The sequence below is a fragment of the Buceros rhinoceros genome, unplaced genomic scaffold (genome assembly GCF_000710305.1).
Source record: "Buceros rhinoceros silvestris isolate BGI_N320 unplaced genomic scaffold, ASM71030v1 scaffold4938, whole genome shotgun sequence".
NCBI lineage: Eukaryota > Metazoa > Chordata > Aves > Bucerotiformes > Bucerotidae > Buceros > Buceros rhinoceros.
This window is the reverse complement of record NW_010428464.1, coordinates 41,209-52,907: the sequence shown is the minus strand read 5'-3', so window position 1 is coordinate 52,907 and position 11,699 is coordinate 41,209. Positions and strand designations below refer to the sequence as shown.

General features: G+C 48.0%; 1 protein-coding gene across 2 annotated transcripts in view; it reads left to right on the top strand.

Annotated features, from left to right (window-relative positions):
• Positions 1–2,952: 2,952 nt before the first annotated feature.
• Positions 2,953–11,699, top strand: part of MYO1C (myosin IC) — a 27,993-nt gene continuing 19,246 nt past the window's right edge. Inside the window, exon 1 of one of the 2 annotated variants that reach the window (XM_010142268.1) lies at positions 2,953–3,063. In XM_010142268.1, coding sequence (XP_010140570.1) covers positions 3,046–3,063 — 18 coding nt within the window. In that variant the 5' untranslated portion in view covers positions 2,953–3,045. Of the gene's footprint in view, positions 3,064–10,856; positions 10,905–11,699 lie in introns of those variants that run through there. The other variant, XM_010142269.1, reaches the window with a different exon arrangement.

The window sequence follows — 11,699 nt, the reverse complement described above, 5'->3', positions numbered from 1 at the left end:
TCCCAGGCAAGGCCTGGGCTCTGTTGCTGGAAAGGAAGAGTCTGGTGTTATCATCTTAATAGTCCAGGATCAAGATCTTTTCAATCAAAATTATGTTGGTTATCTCTGCTTTCCATTTTTTTTCTCCCCCCTCCTGGTTTTGGCTAACCCACATGCAAGAGTGTTTTCCTTGCCAACAAGAGCTGGGCAGTAGTTGACTACAGAAAATAAATGGTTTGAGTGAAGGTTTTCCTAGTGAATAAAGAAATAAAAAGGTTCTGCATAAAACGAAACAAGGGCAATGTGTAAAAACTGTACTTCTGAATATTGGGCCCTTGTGCGTTCTCCTCCTATGTGGCTTTTCCAGTGAGGAGATGTCTTCTGGAAGTGTTAGGAGGTGTAAGCTAGGGGGAAGGTGAAGTTAATGTGAACATAGCTTAAAATGGTAACTTGGGTTTTATTGATGCTGTTGTTTGGCTGCAACTAGACCGACTTGAGAAATGGTGAAGGAGAACTGACGTTCTCTTTCTGAGGAATTACAGCCACCATGCTGCAACTCTAATTATACTTGGAAGAACTCCTGGCTCCGAGCTTGCTCTTGTGTTTTGGTAATGGCTCATGAGGCTCAGTCTGGGACGTGGAGCTTCAGTTTCCTTTGATCTCACCTGTGCTCCTGCACCAAGCAGGGCTTCAGCGTGTTGTCTGTGTCCTTCAATGCTAAACCCACCTCCAAAACGTGTCCTGAGGCTGCCTCGGTTAATAATTCACCTCGCTCCTCAGCTGGTTGATGATAAGTGAATAAAAATCATGCCAAATAGTTGTGCAAGAATTGAGAGGAACTTCAAGTAAGTCTCTAAAACAGAACCTAATGAGGGCAGAAGCGCTGGTGGCATGACAGCTCTCCTCAGAAGCGTTATCCAAGCATCATCACACATCTGTGAAACCGCTGGTACCTTCTTCCTGTGACGAATTACATCCACAAGAGCGCAGGATCCCTGGGATCAGCGCCTTGGGTCAGAGGTAATTAGAGGGGAGTGCTGCACCCAACCACTGACAACATCGGCTGCGTTTCTCGGGTTTTAAATAGCCTCCTGTCTGAGTAGTGGCCACACATGGCCTCCTTTTACTCCAGAAAGCTTTAAAGTAAAGCAATTAGCTTTTTGATTTAAATCTTTTTACTTTAAAGTTTGACTTTACCGTTTCTGTAGTAGCATTTGAAAAGTGTGCATTTTGGAAAGAAAAACCCAACAGTCCTCTTTAGGCAGAGCTGACTCCAGGTAGTGCCAGCCATAAAACACCACCCGCTGAGCTTGGGAGCGATGTCATGGCTCTGCGGGTTCCGTGGTGAGAGAACTTGCCTTTTGGCGCTGCAAAACCTGGCTGATGGCTGCCATGATGGACCACTTCAAATGGATCCCAGCAGCTGGAAAGCTTGTGAATCTGATCGGAGACTAATACACCTAAAAAGGCTCTTTGGCCCTTAGAGAATAGGTTTATTTCTGCTTTCTTCTGCTGTCCTAGGATCGTTAAGTGAAAAGCCTTCCCCACTTAAGAAAAGTAATATCCTCCAAGAGTTTCATGCTGACAAAGGGCATTATTCAGTTTGCCCCCTTGGTTCAGCTGCATGTGGTAGTGAACGGGTGATGACAGCTGATGTTCAGCTTTATTTGCTATACCTGTAATTCATTTGAGGATGGACCCATAGACCATTGAGGAGCAAAATAGCGAATAGAATCAAAGAATAACTTTAGGTGGGAAGGGACCTGTGTGGATCTCTGGGCCAACCCTACTTCCAAGCAGGGCCAATTTAGATCAGGTCCCCAGGCACTGTCTGCTTGAGTCTTGAGTAACTCCAGGGATGGAGTTTCACAACTTCCCAGGGCCCCTGTTCCAGTATTTGACAGCACTGATGGCGAAAGAAATTCCCCAATCTCTCATTGGAATTTCCCTTCTTCCAGCTTGTGTCCATTGCCTCTCGTCCTTTTGCTGGCCAGGGAAGGCTGTGCATACGCTTTGGTTTTGGTCAGCATGCCCTCATCCCCGGGTGCTGTTGGTTTTTCACACTCGTGGTGTAGCTATGGCTATTGATTTTCCTTTGTGTGAGACCAGATGGCCTCAGAGACACCTAAACATGCTACTTCTGTTGGCAAGGGCTGGAGGCGAAGGGCAGCAGTGGCTTGTGGCTGTGTCCTGCTAGGAGGGTTCTGACTGGGCAGTGCAGGTTATCTCGTGATAAGGCCCTTGGGGACCTCCATACAGAATGAGTGGGTGTTTTGAGGTTGGGTGTCTCAAAATGCTTCTGAAATAAAATAACTGCTGAGCCAATATGCAAAGTCCTTGCAAGGGCAGACAAGGCAAACTAGACTTCCTGGACTCTCTGTGGCCCTTTGATTTGTTGGGAGAGCGATTACAAATACAACCGTAAGCCCAGGAGATTCTGCTGCGGTTGGGGTGAGCTGGGAGTGGGTTCGGGGAGCCCTCTTGATGCTGTTGCTCTTTCAGTGCAAAAACATGCCGTAACGGAGCATATCACTTCCTGTCCTGTTTGCTCTACTTTTGCAGCTTGGGCTCTGCACCAGGTTTTCCAGTGCCTGTGATTGCTCTTCTTTCCGTTCTTCCCAGTCATCGGGCAGCGGGGATTCCGCAGGCAGGCTGCAGGCAGAGGACAGCTGACTGCCTTTCTCTTGGACTGCCTCTCACGGTCTGTGCATGTAGGACTCTGCTCTTCGGGAGGGGAGGAGAGTTCCTCTCCCTGCCTTGGAAAACGCCCTCTCCAGGAGGCTCCAGTAGGAGCTGGTGGGAGGGAGGGAGATCTGACTCGCCGAAAATGTCGTGGAAAAAAAAAAAAAAAGAGGCAACTGACAGAAGAGAGAACTTGTCCTCAGATTCCTGCTTTTTGTAGCAGCGTAAACGAAGTCTCTGCAAGTGCTGCGCGCAAAAAAGTCGGTGAAAAAAAAAAAAAAAGAGGCAACTGACAGAAGAGAGAACTTGTCCTCAGATTCCTGCTTTTTGTAGCAGCGTAAACGAAGTCTCTGCAAGTGCTGCGGGAGCTGGCAGGAGGCAGAAATGAAGTACAGAGGCGCGGTAAGATTGATTCTAGTGCTGTGGTGGTTTTGCAGCTTTCAGATATGTATCTAGTCAGATGGAAAGTCAAGTGCTTCAGCCTGCTTTGCAAAAGACCGTTTCATTGGAAAGTTATGTGAAAGGGGTTGAAATAGGATAAAAAACCCTGGAGATATGTTTTGAGGAGGAAGCCAAGGTGGGAGTTGAGAAAGTGGGAAGGGGGGGGAAAGCCACGTTCTGCGTTAGGGGAGAAGAAAGGGTGGAGCTTTTGCTTGGGTGGAAGGGGCATGAGGATGAGAAAGTACCCACCTGGTGCTGGCCTCTGCCTGTGCCCTTCCCAAGGACGTGGGCTTCTTTTTCCATCACCCTGGGGAACAGCAGGAAATACCTGCTTCGGGACTCCCTGCCACGCAGTTCCTCCTGGAGCTTTTGCTGGGGTGGAAGGGGCATGAGGATGAGAAAGTACCCACCTGGTGCTGGCCTCTGCCTGTGCCCTTCCCAAGGACGTGGGCTTCTTTTTCCATCACCCTGGGGAACAGCAGGAAATACCTGCTTCGGGACTCCCTGCCACGCAGTTCCTCCAGGGCGTATTTACTTCAGCAAAACATTGTCAATGTTTTAGCAGCAACCAAAACGCCTGGGTCTGTGTTCTGCATTGCGGGACAACCGCCCGGAGCTTCGGAATGAGTGTGTGGCAAGAGCTGCAGAAGAGGAGGATTGTTACCTGGGAAAAGAGATGAGTTAGAGAGGAGGGGAAAAAATAATATACACAGTATTGCCATGGGGGAGGCAGGTCGTGAGCTCCCTTTTTCTGTGTCGTAGCATAGGAAGAGGGTCATTCCGTTATCTTATTTGCCAAATTCAAGGGTTATTTTCATACGGCCCATAATTGGGCCATGAAATTCACTGACACTGGAACGTGTTGAGGACAGGAATGAGGGAACATTATAAAATTATACAAAAGTGTACGGGGGCTTTTGCCTGCATAACAATGCTCAAGGCTTTCATTGGTAAACTTACCAAATTTAGGAAAAGGAGGATTGAAAACGTCATGTCTGTAGATGTGAGCAATTCTCGGACTGTTGAAGAAGGTTTAGCGTGGGGCTGGAGTATCCCATACCAGCTCAATCTAGAGAGCCTTGCGTGTTTTCCCTATCAGTCTAGTGTCACCACTGGCTAAGGAAGGGCCTTAGTGACGAAGGGAAGCGCAGTGCTTCTGGAGGACCCACCTAGTCCCTCCCTGCGGCAGCGTTTTTGAAGGTGGAGCAGATAGTGTTCCAGAGGCTTTTGCCTAGTGTGCCAGAGGCTGGGGCCTGGGTTTCTGTGGGCTCGGAGGGCTGTGGAAGCCAGCAAACCTCCGTGCAGCAGTGGCTACAGGGAAAGGGTTACAGACGTGCTAAATTGTGGTGTTGGGTGTTGCTTGATGTTCTGCAAGAGAACATGTGGGTGTGAAAGTGCCCTTCGCCTGTGCTGGGAATGCACCAGAGTGCTCGTTCTGTTTGGAAAGTGTTACTGTCTGGTCGGAAATGGTTGTGTGGGGTGTGCGGAATCCAGCGGAGAAGGTGGGGAAGGGCAGAGTGCTGTGAGAGCAGCTGTGAGGTGCAGGGTATCGGTATGAGAGATGGGAGGATGCGGGTGTTCAGATGGGAAGCAACAGCAGCTCTCAGGGTGCAGTGCATCTGGGTGCACGGTCAGCACCCCACTGCTGCACGCAGGGAGGGAGGGGAGCAAGCGCATCCTGTGAGGCTTTTCTCTAGGCCGGTGCTTGAGCTCCTGCTCTCCTATCACCTGCTCAGTCTGGTCTGAAAAGACTTACTCGGCAGAGCAGAGACGTGAGTTTTTGCCTTTCACGCCATCTGCGTCTGCTGCAGCTCCTGTGGTACGCGCAGGCCTGGGGTCACAGGTACTACCGCTGTGTACACCGCGATCAGCAATGTCTTCTAGCTAGTAACAGCTTGTGACATCTGCTCAGGAGCAAAAATGTCAGCTCCCTAAAAATAGAAATTCAGTCTATTTACTTTTCCAGCTTTGGTGATCTTTCTGGTTTGCCCAGTTCATTTTTCTTACTGCTATTTTATATTTAGCCTGTTGATTGAAATATCAGCATCCCGTCATAGCGCAAAACATTTTTCTTCTTCAAATCAGTTCTTATAACTAGTTTTTCTTTTCACTACTAATTGCTTCTCTCTTTTCCTAACTTAGTTCTCCCCCAGCAAAAAAAAAAGGTAAAGTCTAGAAAATATGATTATGTTATAAACATTGAACAAGTGATACTGCCTGCTGGCCGTGCAAATCTTGCTTTGGTTTCTGGTCCATCATAATTTGCATTTCTAGTTTAGATTTGAGCTCTTTATATATGGATTGTTCCTATTCTAAATGTTGCGAGTGTCAAATGTGATTGGTTAATCCATGAAGAGTCATAATTAATTGCAGCAACATCCCCACCCTGGATTAATTGTTTTTCAAAAGGCTAAAATGTTGCTTTCACAGTTGTAGCTCCTCACGACCTACATGCAATAATAGATAATTAAAACGATGCACGCAGGTGATACCTTGCCCACATTCCCCATTCTGATTTGCATTTTAGAGTGGGTGGGAGATTAAGTGGTTAGAAAGTGAGGAGGCAGAATGTTTACTAGCAGGGACATCGGAGATCTTTGTGGGAGCAGAATGAGCTTGCTTAGCCTGTATTTCCCATTATTTTCTGGTTTAATGTATCCCAGTTTGTCGCTACTTAAAATATGGAAGAAATTGTTTACAGAGATTAGTCAAGGAAGTGGCAAGTCTCTCTCCTCAATACCATTTTTTGAAGCGTGTTCTGTAGTTCAGTCCATCCAGCAGGTGGTTTAGGATCAGGAGGGAAGTGTCCAAGAGAGAGAACCAGGTTCTGAGCATGGGTGCGTGCTCCCTGACTCCAGATGTTCTTTGCTGACCATGTATTGCTCTAAGAGAAGCAAGAATAAAACCTGCCTCTGCTAGAAATGGTCCTTGAGTGGCAGCTGCCAACATGGTGACTTCGTTTGCAGGTTGAAGTTGTTCCCTTTAACCATACGAGTCCGTGTCATCAGAGCTGTTACCTCGTTTTGATCCTGTTTGATCTGACAGTTCTCAAAAGTTGCTTGCTCAGAACTGCATATCACCTGGTGAGAGAAACCTGCACCCTTCACTGGGCTTGCATAATTAAACACAAAATAAAACATTTCGTTTTGTTAGTACATTTTTTTTTCAGTAAACAAGTCCAATACATGACATTTGGGTCACACAAATTATTGTCTGAGCTCAGATGGCTTCAGAAAGCGCAGTTAAATCCACATGGTTGGTTGCAGAGGATTTTTACGTGAGACGTGGAGCTGCCTCTCAGGGAACCCTCTTTGCAACCCAGCTGTTGACTAACAGAGTTTTCTGTGTCCAAACTGCGCAGCTCACTTTCAGGGTGGCGAAAGGGAGGAGCATCCTAAGTGGCTGCACTTCAGTCTGTCAGGGATTCGCTGGCAGGCGGCGAGTGCTTGACTAAGATCCCTTGGTCCAGGTCCACCTCAGTTGTTTTCACTGTGGCATTCTCAAGAGCTATCCCTCTCTGCACCTCAGGAACTGAGGCCCTGGATACGGTTAGGTTTTGTCTGCTGTGCTGTCTAGCCCGTGCCGTGTCCAAAATCTTTCCCGGGCCATAGAGTGGAGGAGAACTCAGAAGAATTTTTTCTTCCTTCCTGCAGCTGTGGAATGGCAGTGAGGAATGTCCTACTGTCCAGGAGACAGATGTGTTCTAACTGCCACCACCCCACAAGAAGTTCATTCTTGGTTCAGACTTCTTATTGTCTTCCAGAATCTAATCTGAATTCCCCTTCCCATTCACATTTGGTTCTTGCCTGTTCTTCCGTTCCCGGCTTTGTAACTATTTCTGGAACCTGCAGTTCAATCATCTTTCGCTTGATACCAAGATAAAGATGCCTGCCTCCTTCCACGCAGTACCCGCTTGCAGCGGTCGTGTAGTGATCAGGCGGTCTGCTGAGCGGATGTGAGCTGATTTGTCAAAATGCATTGTCAGAAGCAGAAATCTTGTTTGCGTTGTGCGACGTTTCTTTCTAAAGCAGAGGATTGTAAAGGTTCTCTGCTCCACAGGAGACCATTCACTTTGAGAGCTCCAGGTGCTTACAGGTGCATCACTCATGGGTGCTCCAGGAGGGAGCTGCTAGGTGCTGCCTGTTCTCAGCGGTCAGCAGCATTTGTGTGGCTGGAATTGCTGTACCAACACTGAGCATTCAGGTACCCCTCTGGGAAAATCAGAGCTGGGAAATGTTGGTGTAAAACTCCTTCCTATACATATCCTGGGCTGCTGGGTATTGCACAGCCGGTGGACGAAGCAGTGGCAGGAGTTTCTTGCTCGGTTCACATCAGCCCTGAACTCCGTGCTCGTGGCAGAGTTATCCTCCGTGTTCTGTCACAAAAGAAAATTTCTTACGTGTGCTCAGATTGAATGACTCGAGTACTTTGGCTTTTGTTGTGCAGACCAAAAGATCTTGCTTTTCATTTCTGAGGTGCATTAAAGCTTCAAGTTCTGTGGCATTTAGCGTCGTTTAAAAGAAAAATACTTGTTTACACCTTCACAATAACATGCCAGAGACTTACTAGTTTGGTTTAGGAAACTCTGTGGTATAGACTGGAGGGCTTTTGTGCTCCCAGGAGCTGTTTGTGAAGGGTATTTTCTGGTTTTGTTGACTCTTGGATGAATACAAAGAAAGGCAGGAACTCAGCCAACGTCAACCTGGCTCTGCAGGCTGCATTCAGCAGCACCAGTTTACACCAGCCGAAAGACTTTCCCAAAGTGCAATTGCATGGAAGAAAAAGGCCCGTGGAAGTAGTACCGCTTTGGTAATTGCACTGGCTTGGTCCCCACCATTCAGCAGTGACGGCTTTTCCTTTCCTGGCAGCCAGCCACTGTTGTGCTGACGGCTCTGGAGAAGAGATTAAAAGCAAGGAGTGGGTTAAAATAGTGTGGGAATGAGTCCCTTGGAACCAAACCTCGGGTGGGCTTGAGGAACCAAGTGGCAAAAGTCAGCTTGTGTTCTCTCGAGCAGGAGCGGCCATCAGGACGGTGATTTTAGTGTGGGATGAAAGGTGAGATTGAGAGAGAAGGTGCAGGCACTCCTAAGCCCACAGGCACCAAGATCAGATGGGGATTGCTCACATTTTTGTAATTCCCTGTTTGTAGCCTGTGCTGGGTGTGGTGTAAGCATGGCATGGCCTGCGAAGGTGGGGTCCTGAGCCTGGCCCCCTTTTGGTTCCTTGGGACAGGGTGAAGTTGCACATGGCTGAGCTAACCTAACCACCTGGTACCACCAGACGGGCTCTGTGCTCCTTGCCCTGCGTCTGAACCCACGGCAAGGTGATTCGGGTGACAGCAAAATACCAGCCTCTCTTTTCCTGGTCATTGTTCTGCTGCCTTAGTGGGTTGCACTGGTTTGGCTTAGGGACAGGGAATTGCTTGTGTTAACATGTGCTGGGGAGACCGAGGCCGAAGGAGGGGATGAGTCCGCTGTGGTGGTGGCGAGCTGTCAGGCTGCACCTAACTGGCCTCTTCGGTGGCACTTTCACGAGCACTTGGAACTGGCCCTGCTGCTGCAACGCTTGCTCCTGCCCTGTGGGTCCCAGTCCTGTGCCACTGTCGGCTGTTGCGAGGGGTTATGCATGGAACCAGTGTGGGAAAATGAACCGGATTAAAATAATAAACAAACACATCTGAGTTAGTTTTAATCCATGACAGATTTCCAGCCCATCTTATTGCACAAGTCCCACAGCCAGCGTGAGCCAAAGGGTGCAGCTGCACTGAGGGCAGCCAGGACGCTCCTTTGCGCCTCTGTTCTCACTGCCACAGCAGCTCGTCTGCCACCCTGCTCTGCGAGCAGCTTCAAGAAAAACTGATTTCCACAAGGAAGGGTCTAATTAGACCCTCTCAGCCTATGTTCTCTTAATTATCTGGAATACATTCTGCCTGCCCCAAGCCTGTCAGAGTTGTCCATGCTGACCAGGGCAGAGGATGTTGTCACTGAACTCTACGTCAGCTGGAGGCGTTTTGGCAGAGACAGATCCTCTCTGATGCAGTGACACCGAGGGAGCCAGCCCTGTCCATAGGCAAATGGCTTTAGTGGCTGTAACATATTTAACCCCCTGAACTGGGTTTTCTAGCATTAATCTAACAGCCACCAGATTCGACGTCTTCCTGCTAACACAAAACAACTAACGTTTGTTATTTTAATTTATTCAGTGCCTTACTGTCACACTCATCATTCAGCAGGAGCGTAGGGTCATCGAGATGATTTTTTTTTTTCTAAATAGCGTCTTCTTGCCCCACTTTCTTCCTTCTGCGTTGCTGTTTTATTTCCATTTTGCAAAAAGGATTTATTTTCACCACCTCTGACGTTACATCTTGTGGAGTTATTGGCAGCCAAACAGTTAATGTTGATGTTTTAAGTTGTGGTAGACTTGGCCATAAGCAATAAAGCAAACGAGCAGATGCTGGCACAGGGAAGCACATACTGCTCAGCTGTGGTTTATGGCTGATGTTTGTTTGCATCAAACTTGGGCTTGGGAGGGGACAGCAGTGTCTGGAGTTTGTGTTCTGGAGAATCCGACTGCGTCACCTCCGCTGCGCACAGCTTGTTATTGCTGAAAAGTTGCATTTAGGTTCCCTGCTTTTTTAAAACTGTCTGAAAATTTCAGGTAGTTATTTTGTTCTTATGGAGAGAGGTTGGAGTTGAATGAGAAGAAGAAAACACAGAGGAAACTAGAAACTACTTGGCCTTAACCGCCTGTCCTGGAGAGCCGGCCGAAGATTTTCTGTGCCGTGAGCAGGATGGATGGCTGCTTCCGCGGGCTGGCTGCCTGCAGCCGGGATCAGTCTGTCCTGAGCTGGAGGGAGTGGCCGATGAAAGAGCTGCTGAAACTGCTCCGTGACGTTTGCTGCGAAAGTCTTTAGGATTATATAAACTTGGATTAACTGTGCGAGGGTGGAAGTTTCTCCTCAGTCATTTGGGGGGCAGCTGTGTTTTAAAACTATACTCATAAACTTGCCCGCTTGAAAACTGGTTGTTTTCTTCTGGTTTAGTTCTGCCTTGGTTGCTATTACCTTGTCCAAAACCTGCTCCAGGAGTGCAGTGCTCTCGAAGGATTCTCATCTCCAGGCAGAGTTTATCTGTGTGTGATTTCTCTCTAGGTCTTCTGCCAGTGTTGTCCTTTATCTCACCACCTTCCTTCTCCAGGGCTTAGCTCTTTCCTCTTCGTCTTGGCAAAGAGGGTAGAAGATGACAACAAAGCCGTTAGCTGAAGATGTGGAGGAATTGGCTTGGAAAGTTTGGGGCATTTTAAGATGATGAGTTAATGACAGGACCTGCAGAATTCCTCCCAAAGCTTAGAAACTGGGCCTTCCAGACCGTGGGACTGATGGGAATAAATAGGAAGGGAAATTAAGCCAATGTTTCTTTGTGATGTTTGAGCCATTAGAGTGGATCTGGATTTGGAATTTCCAGGAGGAACTAATTTTTCTTCCTGAGGCTGCTAGTTTTGTGCAATCCCTTATCCCCAGGCACTGGGCTTTCGGGAAGGAAGCCAGTTGTAGCTTGGAGAAATAGGAAAAACTGTGTTTGTAAATGATTGGTGAGTCTAAACAACTGCAGGCTGAGGGAATTTGCACCCGTTTGGGCCCAAATTTATACTTCAGTGGGTCTTGCCTTTATTACTACTTAACCAAACGTAAGGTAAATTTTCTTGTGACCAAGGTTGTTATTTTTTTCCCTGCACACCATCTGCCTCCGTGCTCTGACCACTGTTATATCTTGAGAAGGAGCAGAAAGGATCTACCTGACCACGTGAGTCAGCGAAAATCATCTCCATCATTGAGCAGGGTTTTGGGCTGGAGGGCGGTGTTGCAGCAGGGTCCAGCATTCCCGGTTTCCTGTCACCCTGCTACAGGAAGGGGGTGCCTGGGTGTTGCTGTCAGCGCGTGAGCCTCTTCAGGAACAAGCCCCGGTGGTGGCTGTACCAGTGGTGGCAACATCCCAGAATATAACAGCAGGTTCTCTGAAATGCATTTATTGCTGTAGGGAGATGATTTAGGAGAAGGGGGCTTGAGGATTTGGGAATGTGGTACGGAAATGCAGACTGATGCAGGGCAAATGGTTTAATATGTCCTATCTTCTGTCTCTGGATTCCGTCGTGTCTCTTCTCTGCCTTGTCCATCATCCGGCCGCTGTGTAGAAATTTTCCCTGCAAGTAGCGACTGAGTCACTTGGCGCACATTTCCTCTCCCTGTTTCAGTACGTGAGGTTGAGCGCAGTCGCAAGTCATCAGACGTGGGTTTTCCAAAGGTGGTTGTGTCTGAACCACATCACATTGGAAACGTCACCTTTAAAAGAGGGTCAGGGAAGAGCAGCTGCTTGATAGATATTGGTGTCTCGGTCTGAACTCGGTGGCATGGGATGCAGAAGTGCCCATCTCTCATCACTGCTGAATTTTCCCATTGGGTGTCTTGCTGAAGCTTTCAAATCGGGCAGCAACGTGAAGCTCTTTGCTCATGAGATGAATCATCATTAGTCATAAAAGATTCCTGAGCTTGAAACAACTTCCCGTGATGAGAGAAAAGTAGTGAGAACATGTTTCAGTCT